This window comes from Bombus flavifrons, chromosome 9, assembly GCF_040668555.2.
Source record: "Bombus flavifrons isolate JBK064 chromosome 9, iyBomFlav1_principal, whole genome shotgun sequence".
NCBI classification, from domain to species: Eukaryota; Metazoa; Arthropoda; class Insecta; order Hymenoptera; family Apidae; genus Bombus; species Bombus flavifrons.
The window spans coordinates 2864933-2887112 of NC_138450.1; the positions used below are offsets into that span (position 1 = coordinate 2864933).

The window sequence follows — 22180 nt, forward strand, 5'->3', positions numbered from 1 at the left end:
AAGGCAACGCCATATACATATACAGTTATCTACAAAAGCTTCGTACATCCCATAAAAAAGAGCATATATATTAAAATAAGTGTCAGAAAATGTCAATGCAAAATTAGTATAACTATCACAATATCCTAAAAATAATTAAATAATTCTACATGTTCATAAAAAGGACTTCTTTTAAAAATGGTCAATCGTATCCTAGCCAAATTAATTCTAACGTAAGCAATCGGAACAGGCTACATTACAACATTTAAAAAAATCCGACAATTGCTCGTATCTATACTTTGGAATATCTATATTTGCATTCTCTATATGAAAGAAAAATGATGAATATCGATATTTGAAAACGACAAATCATATCTTACCTAAATTCTAACGCAAACAACATTAAGAGATTACTTCAGAGAAAAATAAGAGAAATAATACGAAAATTCTTTGTGTCTCTGTTCAAGGATAGCTATATTGTGATGAAAACTGGCATTCATTATCAAGAGCAATCGAATCATTGCTAGAATAATCGAAGTATATCGCTAACCGTACCTATATTCGGACAATTACGCAGTATACGGATATATTTTCATCGTTCAAAGTCTAAAACATAATGTTCCCTTCCTTCCACAGCCCTATTTCTACATAGAATAAGAGAATCTCATTCGTCGCGTTTGATATTTCATGGAAACGTATTCGATCGGCTGCCTACAAGGTAGAACGGGTTAGAAAGAGGAAAGGAGCTGGAAACGGACGGTTCAGAAAGAGCTGTGACGGGGTTGGCTAAAGGATAGGTATATCGATTGAACATTTGCTCAAATATTTAAACGCTATTACTGCTGGTCTGCGTACAGTTATACTATACGATGAACTCGGTCGCCGTACTCTCTCCTCTTGTCTGGAATAGCTGAAACTACTAAATTGCTCGATCATAGCGCATTTCTCCTGTTTCGCGTCTCAGCAACAATCACGCGTTATGCTATCCCACCATACAATTCAACATGACACTTCAACCACTTGATTATTCCATGTTTGGATCATGCATTAATACAAGCTGAGACAACAAAGCTGGATTTCAATGAAAACTCTCTTTGTGCTTGCAAGCAAACAATGAATAATTCATAATAAATAGATGATTTTCATTTAGTTAGATATTAATTGTATTAAATCCATGTTCCGACTTTTTACAATTTGTTATTTGGATTTATTCTTCGTTCAGATCTTAAGAGACGTAGAAGACATTCTTAGAGGAATGTTCATAATATTTGGTTAAAACGAAACAAAAAATATTTCTTGTTTGCAATTCCCAAATTTTATCGAACATTCGTAGTTCTTGTATAACGTTCAAGTATGGATTTAATGAAGATAAGTCCTGATTTAAACGACAATGTTTTTTATGAAAACGATCTTATACTATATAAAACAATGAATCAAATCCTACACTACTAGATACATTTATTTACAGAAAATGGTACCTCGACTTCGACTCTCCTAAACAATTTTTGACATGCAGTAAACTTATACAAATAAAGATAAAATAAACTCTTCTGTGTCTATGTTGTTTAAACAAATATGCAAAATGCACAAGATAAACAGAACTTTTAAAAACAAAATAAATTTCATTCCAGAGTCTCCAATTTTCACTAACTCTGAAGGAAGTACGTATTTCGTTCGTGACCTCTACAACTGTACTGCACACTTTTGCATTATTCTCTCAGAATAAAGTTTTCTTAAATTGCCTTGCGGTGCTCTCGACTGCAGCTGCTAGTTGTATCATGAAAGAGCAGCTAACAACAAATAAATAGGCGCAGAGTGGCACTGATCGTATCGCGGGTGCCGTGATTGACTACGTGGTCTCTATACTTGGAATGTTGATTGACCAGATATCCAGTTGAGGCGTCGAACAAATCGGACCTTCCGGATTGGACCAATAAATACGAAAGTATGCTTCCAAGCCGGAGGTAGTACCTACATATCACTTGGCCGAAGGTCGATATATTCGCGAGAGAGCCTTGGTTACACGCGTGCACGCACGCCCACAGGAACATGTGCGTTCTGCATCGAGAGGGAACAAGGAGCAGATGACGACCGGACCACCGTGCTCTGAGAGAGAACAGGTATTTTTATTGCGTTCCTTTCCCTTTTGCAATCATTTGCGCGCAAGCACCAGCACTTCCACAAGGGAAAATTTAATATAAAGGGTGTTTCTCCTTATTGTTCGATGTTATTTAACTATTTCCATTTATTAAATTTGTATTATTTTATATTATTTTGTAATATTTTTTTAATATTTCGAAACAACTTATTCAAGTACTATTTTCGATAACATTTACTTTGTATTAATGTAGAAAATGAATTCTCTCTAAAAATGGTACAGGAAAACCAAAAAAGATGTTTAGAACACTTTTCGTTTGCTCTTTTGAACACGAGTAACATGTTCTTCACGTATATTTTATATTTTAAAGATAAGCTTGCGTTCTCAAATTCTTTTCGGAAATAATATTTATTTGTCTCACATCCTCGTTGTGTATCAAATTTTGTATATGTATCATGTAAAGAACATTTGACCTATATATTAATCTATGTAATTTAGAATTTACACACTTATTCTGTTTTATTTCTCATCAAACTAATATCAAAATATTTGAGTTTGCACTATGCGTAATAAATATTTGTAACTCTGTGTATATTTAAATATGCATATTTGCAATACTGTCAAATTTGTTTTAAACCGACATTTGCTCACAAGCAAAATCAATATTACATTTCAAAATATACTACTAATTACAAAACACGCAATCTGCGAAACTTCTCCTACCTGAATTTTCGTACGAATATTATCTCAAATATTCTCAGCTAACAAACTTTTTGTGATGTTCCTATCAATAATTTATTCGTATATCTATCTATCGATCAGTCTGCACTCAGGGAACTCTAAGAGCTAGTAACTTTATTAATGGCTGGATAGTAAAGATAATCTTTTTACAGTCTCGAGTAATAAAATCCATTTCATAAAACTCCCAAATATTTTTTCGTAAACTCGTAAAATTGATTATAATACTGGAATAACAGCGGTTAATCCATTGCGATGGGATTGAATTAAAATTCGGAAACCAATAGGAGAGAGTGCGGATGCGAAACGTAGCATACGTGCTCGTAAATTTTCGGTCGCGGTACAATCGTAATTGCTACGTAATTTACAGTCTCCGCAAAAGCTGGCCTTTTGTCATTCAAATTCGACGGCTGCCTCGATTTGTTTACGCGGTACCTTTACCAATGCGCTAAGCATCATGACCATAAACCAGTAAAATAGGGCCCCAGCCGTGTAAATACGAGGTCATAATGTCAAGAAACGGACGTAAGTAATGGCAGACTTATTCTCGACGATAGAATTACCCACACGCTTATACAGTATGTACCAATATCAGGCGTACATTTCTTTTTTCAAAGTGCACTTAGCTCTTCTCGCGATTAATTAACACAAGCAGATACTGGAAAGACGTTGTCCAGCCATGTGAATCATTAGCGACTACGATCATATTTAAAGCTATTTCAAATCGATAATGTTGTGGCTAGGCTTCATATTCATGACAGTGATACAACGCTTTGTACAGTGACGTTCTAATAATCACTTCAATTGTGTACTTTGTCTTTAGCTCAATTTCAGTTTCATTAGTAGTCGGATTGGTAACACGTGGTATGACAATACAATTTATTAGTTTACAACACTATGATCGACGTAACTTCTGTTACCGTGATTGTCGGATGAATCTGTTATTTATTTCCCCTCCTTTTTCAATCATGGTAACAAAAGATTCTAAATCTTCGCGCAAAGAAGTTTTGTACGTTTATACAAGTAACTATAACATTAACGTCCATTTTGTAAATATACATATATTGCTTCGTTTACTACGTACTCTTTTACATTTTTCCTCATATTATCAGAACAAGAAAAAGTTTTATAAAAAATAACAAGCGAATTTTAAGTACATTTTAGGTAAACAAAATGCATAATTCATTTTAACTGAAAAATTTACAAGTTCTAGTCATTTTGTCCTATGAAAGTTGATGAGATAATAAGAATAATTTTAAGGAAACGACTATAACTACCTATACAACTATAACTTACACATATACATTTTTGCTTACGACAAAAATACAGATTTATAATTATCTATGTTTGTTAATCTAAAAATTAGAAGAAGGGACGATTAAAATATCGAACATCGAAAGTTTGTTTCAAACTCGTGCAATTTAATCGGGCGTCATGTACATGGACCTGATAACGCTCAATGCGCAGTCTTTAGATAAGAAAATATGTTTCATATTCGTTAGCTTTTTTTCAATTGAAACTTCAGAAATACCATCCCCAACTACTGCTGCATGAAAATATAATGCGCTTTTTTAAAATTGTTTGCTTTTTAAAATGTAAAGCCTGTGGTTATTCCGGGTGATTTGTATTCACAAACAAAAAATGTAATTACGCATGAGATGCGGTTATTTGTCTTTATCGTTGCATAACTTCAATTTTTGAAACAATATTATCGAACCACACACTTTTCTACTTTTTTTCTACTTACAATTTACATAACACAAATGTGCGAATCATGAATAAAAGTTTAAAAATCAATACGATTACATTCTTCAAACTTTATTTCGTGCTATCTTATTTCCCTTTTAATTCCAGCATTCGCTATAAGACCTAAATGTAGACTATTGAGTGATTCAGTTAAATAGTTAAAAATGAAGCGATTATAAATATTAATTGGAATCGACTTATGTAAATGAATCTTCTCCAACGTTCAATAAAATTGTACTAATTATCAAAATAAATGTATAATTTTGATACAGTATTTAGGGCGACTGCGCGCATTTATATTTATTTCATTATATTTAATTTTATTCTATTTAAATTTCACGAAATTTGAGACAGGCATTTATCGCTAATCAATCGAGCTTGAAAACCAGACATATTATTTATCATATATTAAAAGTACATAAACGATACGAACTTCAAAAACGAAGAATTTTCTTAATGAAATATATATATTTATTTATTTTTAATCATTGTTATTTTGATTCATCGTTTTCATAAAAAATATAAAACAAAAATATGATGAAACGACTCGTTAAAATGTATAAACTACAAGTTGTCTTCGGAAAGATATAATGAATACATATATACATCGTAAAACGTATAAAATTATAGTACGCGTCTTATCTGAAGCAGTGGGGTTACTGTAACGAAATAATGAATCAGTGAATTATCTACATTCTCAAGGCGTGTCTCTACAAGGGTTACGAGTTTTCTGCATTATCTTGCTTTTCTTCTGAAACATCCTCTTGATTCATATAGTTATTTCGCAATTTGATAATTCGATTCGTATTTCCGATATTGATCATAAATAACCAAAAATATTATAGCGCTAATATAATTAACGATAATTTATAAATCTGCCTTTTCTATTAACTTCGATCATAGAATCATAGATATATACGTTAAATTTATTATTTTATCCCATAAATTATATTTATTGTTAGAATTATTCATTTCAATCCATTCAGAAAAATAGATTTATTATTTTCGTACAATTAATAAGGATGACAAATTCGGCCTTCCCTTATAAATTTACTTTTTTCGCTCAACATACTCTGTTTCTAAAGAATACGTCAAATTCTATTTTATCCATTTGCAACAGAATATCTCTGATACGAGATTACAATGTGTATCATAATAATCTAATCTAAAATAAAATAACACATAAAAAAGAAACTAGAAAAGAAATAAACTACCTCATAAACGTCCATGAAAAAAATCGCAAAGTTATTATTACAACAAACGGATAGATGAGCTAGTCAATGACAGGTTGGAATTAAAAATAAAAACGTAAAAGAAATTTCAGGGAAGAAGGGAAAGAAATCAAAAAGTGAAATACTTCCAAGGATGATAAAGTTCCGTGAATTCCATGTAACTCATCTTATATCGTACCGAGCTTCTAGCCGTAAATTTTTTCGCGACATTTTTTACCATAGCAAGCAAATAACTAACTTTGTCTTAAACGTAATAGTCAGGTATAGCGATGAAGAAAATTTACGTCCATAAAGAGAAAGAAGGAGCGAGAGAAAGGATAAGAAAAACGAACAAAAAGGAAAAAGGACAAGCTGACTTACCGGTGTTGTGTAAGGTTGACAAGCCAGCCTGATGCCGTCGTGCCTCAGCTTCTCCTGCAGCAGCACCCGTAGCTGCATCCTTGGGATTCTGACGAGCTCCGCCTTTCCCTCCTCGTACTCGTCCGCGAACTTGGTTAATTCCTGACCACCGCTCGAAGAGCTGGCAGTCGGCGAAGCCCTCTGCGCTTCTTTATCGCTGAGCGGTCTCTCAGAAGACGTTCTAGAAGATTTCGAGCTGACATTGTCGCACAAACAATCGTTGCTTTCTTCCAAGGTGAAGTAAACGCTCGCAGCACCCTCTTCTCTCAGTGTCTTCACCGATTGAAGTAATCTAGCTCTATGCGTTTGATTGAATACTCCAATCGCATCCAGATCAGGATCACCGATTTGCTTACAAATCTCAAGGTCATCGTAGCCATTGTCGATGAACGACTCCGAATATTGGCCTAAGTGAAGCGAGCGCAGCCACTCAACCACAATGTTGCTAGCCATCGTCATGTCTGTCGTTGGCGAGAAGTGCGAGGGCTTTATCACGCCCCCGCCGCTCTCTCTCTTCTCGTGTACACGTGTCTCTCCCTTCGACTTCCTTTCCGAGATCTCGGCCCGTTCTGTCCTTGTCTCCTCCTAGCCTATGCGCTCTGTCTCGAAACTACGCGCCGCGACATCTTCGAAAGAATGCGGATCGACGACAACGTCTTCAGGGAAAGAACGAAGTCACGTATGATATTCGCTATCGAATCGGCCTGAAACCGATCCCGGGTCCGATTGCTTTTTCTTGTAATGGGCGGTACCCTCGATTAACGGCTCCTTCGAGAATACCGATCGACTACGCGCGCGAGGGGGAGGAGGGTTACTGCACTGGTCACGTTCGATCTTCAACGTGCGGTGCCCCGGCTCATTACGAGGCGCGGACGATCGAACTGGTTCGACGCGCCGATACGATCTCTCTCTCGTTTCGAACGCTTCTAAGCAAGCCTCTGCTTTGCTACGAGTCTCTTTTCTCTCTCTCTCTCTCTCTCTCTCTCTCTCTCTCTCTCTCTCTCTCGGTGCACAGTTAAGAATTAAAAGAAAAACGCGGGTAATTGTACTCCGTGTCCCTGCCTCGTTCTATTTCACGAAGCACGCTTCTCGGTCGGTAAGAGAGAATAACAGAGAAATTCAACCGATCCAAGGTATTAATCCTTTTAAACACGATCGATTCAAACGCACGTGTGTCGACTTGGAACACCAAATTACAACCGACGAATGTTATTGCGCGCGACCTGCTAGGTATTGGCTTTGTTTATAGCCTATATAATGTAACACGCGCAATAAGAAATCTTTTATTTATCAGATATTTATCACTATTACTTTATACGTACTTCGAATGCTAGGGATTTTTGTAGCACTTTTGTTCGAAGGATAATACAAACTTGCACGTTTTCAATGTATACTGGCGTACCTTTCATAGAAGGATGGAAGACGTCAAACAAACAATATGGCTTTAATCACAGAACATACACTAATCTACATTTAGTCGAATCGTAAGAATTCTTTTCTTCCAACACTGTTATGATACCGACACGTCCTTCTTGTAGTTATTCCTTCCTGACCTTGAAGTCTCTTCTCACGAAACTACCAACAATTTCGCTCCAGTAATGTTATATCGTTAACGTAACCTCTCTTCGATTTCCTGTTAGAAATACTTTCGTTTGCTGACAAGTAAAACTTCACTGTTTCCGATGAAATTCGACAAAGAACTAGTTGAATGGAGCAGTAAACAAGAAACACATCACGTATGTACAGGTGGGAAAAAACGATACAAATTCATGAAAATATCAAGTTACGTGCATGAAATAGAAATCGACGAACGTTAAAGTTACACGAGTTAGTGTATTCCAGTTTCTTTTTTCTTTTTAGAATGGGCGACAGGGACACGTGAGTAACAGAGAGAGGACGACCGAAACCGCAGACAGAAACGGTGGCCTCCGGGATCGTTCGTGCCGGTATTGAAACCGTAACCTTGAAAACTCCGAAAGAGGAAAGGCCGACACGGCCGGAAAGCACGCGGTCCAGCGTTCACAATGAAACCTGCGTGTTATTTCTATCGCGCGCTGCTCCTTCTCACTGCTTTCAAAACATATCGGAAACAATATGCCGAACTTGATTTCACTGAATTCACGTCGCTCATAATCACGGTAAGCAAAGCGTCATTAGTGCTCGAAACGAGATACGCGAAACACGCAACTACAACACGACATTACCGCGACGCGATACACGGCTCGACTGACGCGAGACATTCGCCAGAGGGAGCTCCACTCGTCTCTTCTTCGTGCCGTGTCCCCACTCCATTAACCGGCATATCCCCACCACGTGTTCTATCATCCCCACTACTGGTAGTTGAAGCAACTTGGTCCAGCGAGATCCTGTTGATGCGCTCCTGCGCTGCCACGATGCAACAGCCGCGTCCTTCTTCCTCTCTTTCTTTTCTATTCTCCTGCTCGTTCTTTCTCTAGTTCGACACGGGTACATTACACTGCAAAAACGGTAGCTTTATAGTCCAGCAGAAGACGTTGCTTTAAAATATATTCGATCTGTAAGAATTCTATAATTTGAACGATGAAATTTCACGGAATAATATTGGATCGTTTTGGAAAGTTAGTTATGGACTGAGGTCAAATTAAACGTAATATAGATAAGTAATAAAAGTGGTATTAATGGTTCTTAGTAGTTTGTAACTTCGTTAGCTATTGAGCACCGTGTGATTAATAATTTCGTAACAGGGTCAACGTAGGAATAGAATGGCATTTTGTTTCTTGTGAATTGTATATTAATCATATACTTGTATAATGAAATTACGAAATTAATAAACAGTGGAATTGGTTTCTGATTTATGTCACAACCCAATAGATCGCGTAATAATATTAGAAAACAATATAGTTGAATAAGTCTAAGGTAATTTTTCAAAATTATATACAATATTATTTATATCATAAAATTGATACGATAGGAAGTATTCGGTAAAAATCATTTTCTTATTTGTGGGATCTTCGTATATGTACGACTCCAAAATTTGTATTCGTATACGAATAAAAGAAAGGCTATTGTTTGAATTTAACGAGGGCGCCGAACAGATAGAGCGGTAAGTTGATTTCAAGTAGCGATGTTCGTGCCGTGCACACGCCCAGAACGCATTACGCTAGGGAGAAGGAGAGTTAGCATCGATGACTATCTACGAACATCGCAATCAGGGTCTTTGTTAGAATTGTGGCATTTATAAATGAATACCTAACAGAAATGGTATGAGACTCACGACCCGTCGAGCCAATAATCTATAACACCCTGCCACATAAATGGCTCGCACACTGCCTATTATATTACGTTCAAACAAAATTAAATTGCATCAAGCAGTGAATGTGACAGGGAAAGAGCCCATTATCCAACGTTCCACTGCATAGAAATATAGATTCTTTCTTTCTCAAAATTATGTATTGATGATGAATGATATTCAGAATTTGTACTATTGATACAGTTCACAAAAATTCCTTTGTGAATTCAATTGTTATAATACGTAACGTTATAGGACAAGAGCAAGGTATTACTAATAATAATATAGTTATCATATTTAATACAATATTCAGTTTATAAAATGTATGAAAATAACTTGCTACTTCGAAAATCTAGAAAAGCCTTTTAATAGAAACTCTTTCATAAAAATGAACTGATAGAATGTCAAAGATTCTGCTTTGCTGATTTTCATGTTTCATATTGCATATCAAACATATACATAGAAAAATTACATGTGTGGCGTAGTGAATTTAAGGGGATTGAAGTCATATTGCTTTTTAAGTGTATACCAGTGTTTAGAAAATTATACTAATTTTATTTAAAATTATTCTTAAGAACATCCTATGTTATGCATCACACACGACAGATTTCTGCGAATTATAAATATTATAATTATTATGTACATCAGTTAGCTATATTTGTCGTTTTTAATAAAAAAATATAAATAGAAAGTGGACTAATTACTAGTTTCTAAAACATTTCATATAATTTGTTTTCATTTTACATATAATTAATGGATGCAGTCGTGTGAATAGTGATCCGTTAACACAACTGATATGTAGATGATTTCTAAATATCAGATATAATTAGATGCATTCGTATTTAGATGTCTCGCCGTTCACATTCATAACATGGTGCTCAAATGACAAGTGACAATGGTAGACGTACAGAACTTTCCTACGGTTATCGTCGGTATTTATGTGAGTAAAGATGGAATTAATTGAATGATCCGCATGGACGTCCTGTCCTGCTATGACGCCAAAGCAGGGAGTGACAAGTAGCTCTCAATAACGTGATATGACATCGCGTGCCATGGACACGAAGGACCCCCTCAATGCAGACCTCGCTATTTCCTCGCTTCGGTCGAGTAATTTGCTTTTGGACCAGGGATGAGATTGAAAGATGAGTTACCTGTCAATATATTAACTCGTTTCCGCAATATGGGAAATTACTACGAGACAGACAATGGATTTGCTTCGTGTGACACCTTCGATGTGCTTATATGATTCTGTGATGACGTCTAATATATTAAACTTCCAACAAAATTAACTAGGCAACTTAGAATTTACAAAATTCCACTGGTCTAAATATTTAATGATTATAATTTTAAACAATGATTCTTGTTGTAATTTCGAGACTTTGAAATGTTCGCTGATTATTCACTACGCGAAAAAAAAAAAAATAAAATTTATGTTAAAAATCGTAACAGTATAACTTGTACTAAAATCCACAATTATCGTAAACAGTACTTTTTCAGTGTTTCTATTGGAAGTTAGATAGGCTTACATTAGACTGAATGGTATAAATTTATTGACTATTCTGTGTTAAGTTATAAAAATTATAAAGTGGATTATGTAAATTAAATTGAATGATATGATTGCCAAATATTAAATCATTTTTACACAAATAGATGGTTTAATACAATATCTCTGTTTAAGTGTTCTCGAGGTTTCCTTTTGAATATATAGAATTCGTGCGCTGTTATAGTTGACTGCGTATGATAAAATGTGACCTCTGAACCTAAGCAATCACTACATATGTATGGAGTAGGGTAAAACTTATATATTCCCCGTGGATTCTAGTTAAATGCTTGTTTTATCTCTAATCTGTACAATGATGGAGCGTAGTGGAAATAAAAGCTTATACGGGAGAAGTTTAATAGCAAAATCATAGTACAATAATAAATTAAATTTACCAGGAACGATAATAATGAGAAACAACATCCATTTCTCTACTCGTCCCCATGTTTAATAAATCATCTACATCTCTTTCACATTATATTAAATTTAATACGTATAAAATACTACATAATTAAAATATAGATAATATAAAATATTAATATTACTTTTACGTTTTCACGTATCAGGACAGAGAGCAGAAAATTGAAAGGTGATAAGCAGTGACATAATTTCGTCGATATTTCATGTACGTGCTCATTTCTCCCTGTGAGATTGAAATCAATTTTTCCGGCAGATTTTTTCAAGTGCACTTACCATTCTGAATTTGTATCACGTTACCTGTCACGTTCACGCATTCCGCACCACGCTGATTCCATTTGAAAATAAATTTAAACAGATTGGTTCGTCAGTCGTTCTATCCTGCAACTCTTATACGAATACCGATCTATTGTTTACGAGTACGGTGACGTGGTGTTTACGGTGTGTTTTACTGTTTCAAAACAATCAATAAAACCATGCGTCCTGTTCCCATGTGGCGTTATGTCGTTCGAAAACGCCTGTGTCCCTGCAACTAGATCTACAGCCTTACGTGTAAGCCAATAATAGTAAAAAACAGCTTTTTATTAGGCAGTGATAGTTTATCAATAACACCATTTAGATGTCAGTATTTGGGCAGAAATTACATAACGATAACATAGAAAATAAATTTATTAAGAATTAAAGCTACAATATGTTTTCGATAATATACTTTTGTCTTAAAGCTAAAGATCTGATAATTTCAACATCCTCAGATATGTATTACTTTATAAATTATGTTTGCGTATTAAGAGCTATTGATTGCACGACATGTTTTCCAAGTTATAGTGATTTTTGTTCTGTTTTAATAGTAACCGTTAATATGTTAAAAGGATTCGTCACTTTCACTTAATAAAATGTGGTTTTATACACACGCATTTTTCAATCTTTTTATCGAACTTTTCTGGATCACTGTACTCTTGTGTACAGCTGGCGACATCTATTGGTGGAAGATTTACGTTTAAAAGGTCAGAACAAGTTATATGCCATCATATTCATCAATGCAAAAGAATCGATCACGAAATAGAACTCTAATAGATGATACGTTATATTTTATTCAAATTATTATTTAAGATGTATTAATATAATTTTTATTGATTTATAATAGTAACTCACTCATATCTTATACTTACAATATTTTTATACTATTGAGCTTATAATTTGCTCGCGTTATTTATGCGTTTTGTAAACATTTCAACAGTCATTCTAATATATCGTCGACTTTAGATTTATATAACACGACGTGTTATAAATAAATTTTATGAATATCCATTTTCCGACTTTTCATAATGAAAGTACAAGTTCATTCAATAAAAAAAGATTCAGAATCTTGGAATCATGTGATATTAACTGGTAGTAATGAAAAATGCTTAATAGAGATAGAACTGGAAATCAATAGTTTTAGTTTGAAATGCAGAAATTTATTTTCGTTTTCACAAGAGAAATTCGATATATTCTTACTCCTTACAGCTTCACAGAATACTCATAACATCATGAATTGATATATATTTTATTCAACTGTTGCGTATCCGATCTGTTATTCACTTCCACGAGCTGTTGAATTGTTTGTACAATAATTAGATTCTATTTTTCTTCCAGAAACTCATCACAGATTGAAAATCACATTTTATAAATCTCCAGTGGTATTTTACAATTAGATACTATCTGTATTTAAAGTTTCCCTTGAATCATATCTTCAAAAATATTTTTTATTTATATAGTACGTATGAAAATGTTGTACTCGGTTCTTAGACAGAATTAATTAGATATCTATCCGTAATGAAATTTGTGTTTGTTTGTTTGCCTATTCCTGTGACAATGAAGTAACAGCCAATACTTCATTAATTCGACGTCGTAGCGGAGTATAGTAATTAGCTAATTCATTTCTACGCTCTTTCTCTCCTTAGGATGTAAACAGACAACATCTCCAAGGAAAGTGATTCACGCTGTCGCCAACTAAAACAAACTTAGAAAACAAGCTAGGAAACAACAGGGGCCATAAAAAATGAGTTTTCTTAAGTAAAAGTTAAGCGATCTAACTGCATTTCAGAAGTAATTTAGTTCATTAGTTTACAATCTACAAGGCAATTATCCTACAAGCAACTATCTTGTTAGTTGGTATTTCTACTTGGCTTTAATCTACTTCATGGTGTTCATTCGTACTTAATGAGAAAATAAATTGATATAAACGTAAAAATTACGCACAAATGTTGCAAGGCGAGGAATGAACCAATGTTTGAACTAAGAACAAAAGAACTAATGAAGTCCATTTAAATGCATATTAAATACACGTCTATTAACATATCCTTATTCTGATTCGTGTTATTTTAATTTTTCATACTTATGTACGTATGTGTATCATTCATCTAATAAAAATTATGGATATTAAAATATAGCGTTAATATGTAGCTATGCATGAACTAAAAATTCAACGAATTCGAGTATATATATATGTATGTTTCATGGACCTAAGTTTTTAATACACGTTCGAAACCATGACTTGTAGTAATAACTTAGCAATCTGGACGAAACAAAAAATTACTTAAAATTCTTCGTCAGGGCAGGAATTATTACCTTTTGCATCATGATCTTACTAAATCTCTTTACGTATATCATTTCTGCTACTTTTAGAAACAAAAATCAGAATATCCATGAATCAAGGATTAACAAGTTTCATTTTATAAGCTCAAGTTATCACTACTGAAAAAGTGCATCTCCGATTCTTGCCAGTTTGATATATAAATCTTGAAACTTTCATAAAAATCAATGATGACCATTCAGAGAATGTCTTCTGCTGGATATTTATTGTGCTGTAACTTCGATCATGGAATAACAAGAACGTCAGAAAAATCGCATTAACTGGCTATTTGTCGGACTGTGAAGCATAGAATAACGCGCTTAGCGATGCTGCGAAATAGCGATCGTAAATAGCAGGTTCGTGAACCAGTATAAAAGTTGCGCGAGTAGTTACAGCTTAAGCCGGTGGCCGGTTACAAAAAGCTAGTGGGCATCGTTGGATGAGCGTTATGCGTGTATATCATCCGCGTTAACTGCCGATATAAAGTCCAAAGCAAAAATTTAGATGCACGATCCACTGTGCCAGGCTGTTTGACGCTGCGATGCTACGGCAACGTTGTATGTAATTAAATGGCCAGGCGGTTAGTGTATTTCACCGGTGTGATTTACTAGTCTCAGACGAATCGTTTTCATTTCGTGTCATTAACACTTTACACTGCACAGTTCGCTGTATCAGCCCACGCTCGTTACCGTAACAATTTTTCACCTTCGTTCTGCTACATTACATATCATTTCAAATTTTCCCGCTTGATATACGGAATTTTTTAATTTCGTGCGTTACATACAGATCAAAATGGATCCTTTAATAAGCTATGTATATGTAAGTGGCCAAGGAATGTATGTATTTTAGAAATTTTTTGAGTTGAAATTAAATTAATGTAATTTTGTAGTAATTCTTTCGCTTAAAAAAGAGATTAAAATCTAATATTCACATAATTTTAGAATATAATAATATGATAGAGTCAAATCTATGTCTTTATCACAGTCAATTTAATTAATATTAACTTGTCCCGAAATTACAGTCCTTTTCCTTCATGTTTAATCTTTCAATTAGTCTGATTACGAATCTAATAATTTCTGTAATATTGCAATTACCATTTGGGAAGCATCATCCCGATCAAAACGCGTTCAAATTTCGAAAGTACAATTTATGTGTAGAAAAGATTGAATCTAAATAAAATAGATGGATTAATAATTAAACTTCATTATATTGAAAGTATTTCGTTCAGCAACTTATATAGCTAAATCTGTAAAACTTAGACCGAAGTAGAAACTTTCGCCTTCTCCAGTGTAGCTTAAATACTGAGGGTGCTAATGATGCTTTGGAATCTGTGTAATTAAGCAGGGGTCTTGCGAATAAATTTACAGTAGCCCTAAATCCTTCACGTTAGATAAATGTTTACAATTAGCTTCTACGATGTACGCATTTCAAATTGCCAATGTCAGTTCCATCTAAGTAATAAAATAATGCCTTTGCAAATATTGTTAGCAAAGTATTTATTCATTACCATTGGGTATATAGTTATCTCTAATCTTTATGTAATGCCCCTTTAATCACTGGAAGTGAAATGTTTATGTCGATAGGAAGTTGCAAATGATCGTTTAGAGAGCATATAATACAGAAACATGGAACATACGTGTTTTATTAAAAATATTACAATAGAAAGATACGGATTGATCAACGAAGGACATAAATAGAAGAATTTGAAGAACTGAATTATCAAAGGAGACACGTCAAAAGAGAATATATTAATAGTAATATAATTAAAGCAAAAATTTGCTGTTTGATAGACATTAAGGAAATTAATGTAAATAAGACACTAAATACTTTCAAGGGTAGAAAAAATTTATTGATTACCGTAAACCATAATAATAAATTGTATTACGACGGGGAAATGTGTGTTTATTTCTATAATTAAATTGCAATTTACAATTTCTGTAATGTATATGAAAAAAAAAATATATATATAAACCTTCATCGAGGTTTTTCAAAAAAAAAAAAAAAGGAAACAAAGGGAACAAAAACTGCTAAGGATAATTGTCTGCTAATGTCGTGTATTTTATACATTACGTGTATACTATAGCCGGATACCTATTTTCGAACCTTCTACATACAGGTTCTCGTAATTATAGTTACTTCTGCAAATATCGCAGACGAATTGGAAATGACGTACAAATATTTGTAAGGAAAGAGGGAAGGCTTTATTTTAATGAGCACATATTAATGAATCTGTAATAAAGTAGCTTCCACTCTTCAACCGCTATTTCAATCTTTACAACCATATCTTAGTTATACTCGATAATTAGTGGTTGAATATGCAAACATTAATCATTAACATAATAACATATTATTGTTACTATATTATGTATGTACGTGTGTATATAAATACTAGAAATAAATGATCCAAATGGCAACTTTCCTTTCATTATATTCACCAAACTTCTAATAGCTAACCAATATGTATAATGGACAAGAATTTATCGAATTTTTTAATATCTTCATACAAAAAATAATCAAATTTAAAAATATGAATTCTTTCAAAAATGTAGATATATCTGACATTTAATGCCTGCATTTAGCAAATGTATGGTAATAATTCATATCTACATATAGCGTAGCTGTAACAGACTTATTTAAATTGTGTAAACAGAAGTACACCGTTCTAGGAGAACGTCTCCCGCTTCGTTTCTCGTCTCAGGTCAGTTTATAAACAAACTTCCGGCTTCTACGTCTAATCTCGCAATTTCTTCGGTCGAAGCTCGGATAGAGCCAGTTTCGCGTGTGTACGAGCGCACGAAGTGATATCAGAGACGGTAGTTTAACGACATTGTAAACCCGGGGGCAACATACAAGGTATGTTCTTCGTTTCTGGAAGGGATGCATAGAAGGCTGGCCTCGTAGCTGGAAAAGCTCCGGTTAATTCAGAGGCCCGGCAGAAGTCGTAAAATAGTGCGTGACTGCCAAAAAGTGGACAGGAGTACACACGACAAGTATATTCGCGCCCTTTCGGCTCGACGTCCGCGCGTGCACACGCGGGTTCATTCGTGTGAGTGCACGCGTGAGCTTCGCGGAGAAGGCAACTCGCTGAAGTTAGTGAAATACGAGCGTGACGCACACATCTCCTACAATTACAGATACTGTTACGAAGATGGCGGTAGGCAACTGAAAAAGTACACAACCGCGGGCTTTCCAGTGGAATACGAAGGGTGATTGCCACATGTGGGGACGAAGAACTAAGGGTGACTTGAAATAGCTTGTAATGGCATATCTAATGTACGCATAAGCTAGTTAATACAAACTGAATTGAAACTTCCAACTGATGTTATATTTCGCCTTGTTTCGTCGTGAATCTACGCGTCTAAAATCTAACTTTGTGCGAATTCTGATTACGATTGTTGAACTCTAGATTGCTTTCTGACTATTCGTATTTTTTAGATAGAGAATCGTGGATGATAGGTGATTGGGTCACATTTTTCTGTTTTTATGTTTTATATTTTATAAAATTTGTTTATTAGATACACAAAAATACATAAATAATTACAGTTTTTGAAATTAGGGTAGAAAAGAAACTACACATACAAATTATATTTTTTAAATAGGATTCGTAGCTACAAATTATTTCTAACCGTATCTGTCTTTTAAAAAATAAAATTGTATATAAAATTGAATAAAATAACGATACAAACGTAAACCAAAAATTATACATATAACTCAGAAATGTTCCAGCTATTATCGTCTGCGGTTTAACTCTTTTGGTACGATGAAGCTGGTTGTCAGTATGCTAGCACTGTACAGGACAGTTGAATCGTCAGTTTGCATTTTGCAGTAAACAGAGTGTAATAATATGCAAATTGGACAAAATAATAGTAGAAAAATATTTTAGTTAGCCTAAGGTTACTAAAGTATGCTATGTTCGAGCAGCGTTGTTAACCCTTATCACTTGAACTGGCAGCAATGTTGCCAAACGCAAGTTTGCTACTCCAACTGACAGTATTGGAGTGATGAGGGTTAGCTAATTTGAAATTTCATCGACTATACTCAGGTTTAGTGGGCGCACAATTATAGCCATCTTTAATGATTTAAAGTTTAAGAATTAAGCCCGTTTACTTGAGAAGGTCTGTAATGTAAGATTGTATAAAAATTTATGTCATGGAATTTTAGCGCATAAAAAATGTATATCCCTTCCAAGAAGATTATAGAATCGATAATAATCCTATTAATAGTAATCTTATTTATTACGATTTTGTGGGATAAAGTTCTCACACGTGTTAAGTGTATCCAAAAAGGATATTTGATCATATGAAATCATATTAAAAGATAATATTTTCCTATCCCAATTTAAATGAAAATTTCAATGAACATACAAGCTTCATCGAATCTTACAGATTTCATATTTCTCTGATCATCTTATCGTTTTTAGCATTCAAATTTATATTAAGAAAGTTAGAACTTATTTGCGTCTTTATGACTGAAGATTTAAGAGCGAGATGAAAATTAAGGTAATGCATAAACTTGTAAGTTATACGTTATATTATATCATAATATGTGAATGACAAGCAATGAGAAAGTTATAAAAAATGACGTGATAGAGTAAAACGTTCTTCCTCGTTCAAAATGAATACACGGAAACTATATTTGAGGATCAGGAAAGTATTGAAACATAAATTGAAAATAGTATAACTTTTTTATTCAAATATATAAAGAATTGTACAATTTGCGTAAACCACGTGCATCGAAAGTTTACGAAGAATACAATTTCGTGCGAACAATCAATTTATTTATCGAATTTATAAACTACGATCGTAATTTTGTAAAGGAATTCAACAATTCATCTCTAGTTGTGAAATATATAACACTGCATATTGTGGAGCTTCTCGCGACCAATTAAACGCGATATAAAACTTCATAAAACTTTTCTTTTGCATTGCATTTTGACTTCACATGACAATATAATTTCAATTTAGACAAGTAATTGTTTCGACGGCGCAGGGTACGAATATCCATCATTGGAAGCTGCGTGAGCAGAGCTCGATGCCAAGCTGCCCGACGATGAAATTGATACTGATCCACTAGAGTATCCACTGCTATAGCTACCTGAGCTAGGTACTCCATAAACTTTGCTGGGCACGTTGAAAGAATCCAGTGAAAGTCCACCTCCAGAAACGTAGCTTGACGGGACTCCATAATTTCTACTTGGATAATTGGCTGAGTTGTATGAGACTCCCACAGATGGCACGGAATGTACAACGGCGCTTGGTACACCATAAGAAGTGCTAGGTACACTGATGGATCCCACGGACAAAGGTACTGAAGCAGCTAGAGCAGGGCTGCTGTGAATTGGTGTTGGTGACAGACTAGGGACACCATAACTTGAACTTGGTACTGAGACAGAGGCGCTGTAAGATGGAAGAGGTGCAGCAACAGGGGCACCATAAGATGCGACTGGAACAGAAACGGGAGCGTGGAATGGAACAGAAACAGGAGCCTGGACTGGAACAGAGACATGAGCGTGTACTGGAGCAGAGACAGGAGCGGAGACAGAAGCGGTGTAGGATGGAACTGCTGACGAAACAGAGCTGCTATAGGATGGAACTGATGCAGAGACTGGAACTTCATACGTTGGCGCTGGAACAGAGTAAGATGACACTGACGCTGGAACACCATAGGACGAGGCTGGAGCGGAGGACACTACGTAGGGTTTCTTGACAGATGTTACAGAAGATACAGGTGGGAGGTATCCGGAGTCAGCTGAAGTTACTTCGCCTGATACGCCAAAGCCATGGTTGCCACCGATAAGTCCACGTTTCTGCACTTTCTTTACGGAATCACTTGCGCTAATAGCGATGAGTGATGCGACGAGTAAAGAAGCCTGAAAGGAAATATATGTTATCGCATTTTTTATCTAAATAGTTATTTTGCGCGATGAAATGAATGTAATGCGTGTGAGTAATAAAGGATTAAATTATTAATGAAAACGAATAAGTGTTTAACGGTTAGTTAACGGAAAGTTAAATGGAAACATGGAAGAGAACAAGGAATTGAAAATTAATTTTGTAATTAATGCAAGTTTGAAAGTGTGTTAGAAAATGCTTGTTTGGATTAGTTTCGATTGGATTAGATTAGTTTCATTATGTGGATAAAGGTGCTGTTACTTACTACGAAGGTCTTCATGGTGTATTTGGGTTAAGGAATGGAATCGAACTGTGGCTTAGAGGAAAAATTCGTCGGTATTTATACGGTGACACGCCACTCGAGAACTTTCACTTGCAAGATACAAAATCCCCCAAACTTTTATATTGACGTAAAATATTGCAAAGATATTTAAAGGTTTACAAAATTGAGAAAATTATGTTTCGTTCATTATTTACGGTGTCTATGGTTGAATAATAGATTTTGCATAATTGTTTAGTAAACGATAGGATAATTAAACTTAAGTATATATTCTCTTGTCGTTTATGAGACATGTATGTTTATGAGACAAATTATGATTGTTAAATGAAAGAAAAAGAATGGTGATTAGAGGTTTCAAATAAACATTACTGATATTGCTCTCAGTTTCTATGAAAGAATATAATTTTCAACTTTTTGATATACTTTCACATGTTTCTTCCAAATTTAATATCTGTATAGGAAACAATCAATGTCATCAATGATGACATACCGTTTCCAATAGCCGGAAATGTCATACACACGTACCATAATTACTCCAACAATTCAATCGACTTGTCAACTCACTCGTAAAGGAAAGAGAAATATTTATTACTATGGTTTAATCTGCAAAAGCTTATATTAATTCTATAAATTTTGACATAAAACGCAATGTGCAACGAAGCACTGGAAATCGCTAATAATTTGTTCATAAAACAATTATAACAGTAATGATCATTATGGTTAGATATGATTTTATTTATATTTTTATTTAATTAGATTTTATATTTAAAACTTTTAAATTTTATATTTTAGTTCTATATTTATATTTATAATAATATATAATTTACGTAAAATTGTATCCAATATTCGCAGAGCATATACTTTAGTGATATTAAGAAATCTATAATATACTTGTTGCTATCTCAAGGAAATTTATTCAGTCCACGATTCTTCCATCCAATAAATATTATCATATAAAAAATTTCGAGTATCTGCCTATACAATTCGCCTGCTTACAATACTGTTATTCTAATACTGTAAGTTAGTATTCGTGTAACTGCCCAAATCTTTTTCCTTGATTAATAGCCAAGCAAAATTGGTAACTCTGTTATTCGATTATTTAATCAACACAAACACAGGATCATGTTAATATACCCAAAATTGCCTATAGTTCGTAGAGAATAGAAACATACGCTTTACTAAATTATGCAAATCGGCTACCTACAGGAAGTTCCACGTATTCCACGTAATACTAAGCAATCAGGTATTCGCGTCTTTATGTGTGAAACTTGTTACATAAACGCAAAAGTCGTGAAAAATGATTCAGCGCCTTCGCTCTCGCGTTCTTTATTCGAAATTTATGGCAGAGTGAAGATGGTGTACAAATTTTTTGACGATCGAGATCGTCCTCGCATATGTGTCTTTCTAAAAAGAACAACAAGCGATTACCCAATGTCAGGTATATTGCCCAAATCTACGTTTCGCCAATGTCATTTGCCGTAATTAGCCGTAAAAGTTTCTCTATCATCTTTTACGCTCTAATATTTCCAATTACGCAACGTTTCGCGTTGTATTAACCTCGTTTCATCACGATCTTCTCCATTTCGTTAAATAAAGTTAATGAACGGCCATTCAAGACTTCTCATATATATTTAGACGTCCTCACGAAACAAGCGAGAGGTCGCGAAAAAAATATTTCATAAGTCAAGGCTAACTTTTTTAAGGTGTAATTATCTCATTATGTAGAATTTCTTTGGTAAAATATATATTTTGCAAAACATTATAATGATATTAGCATACTGTATATTATGGGATATTATAAATACTGTTTGGAATTGTGAATGATTTCTGAAAAATAAAAGTTCGAAATATATTCTAATCTTTATATGTGCCATTGCATCCAAGGTATTGTGATACGTAAAATTGACAATATATGTTATATAGAACGAAATTTGTAAAAGTTTTATGATTATGACTCTTCCTAGTTTAGAAATTTGTT

General features: G+C 34.3%; 1 protein-coding gene across 2 annotated transcripts in view; it reads right to left on the bottom strand.

Moving 5' to 3' along the window:
- LOC138183021 (SAM and SH3 domain-containing protein 1) overlaps positions 1-8062 on the bottom strand; it is a 373195-nt gene extending 365133 nt beyond the window's left edge. For both annotated transcript variants that reach the window (XM_069119538.1, XM_069119537.1), the window contains exon 1: positions 6154-8062. In XM_069119538.1, the coding sequence (XP_068975639.1) occupies positions 6154-6651 (498 nt within the window). In that variant the 5' untranslated portion in view covers positions 6652-8062. The remainder of the gene's footprint in view (positions 1-6153) is intronic.
- Positions 8063-22180: the final 14118 nt, after the last annotated feature.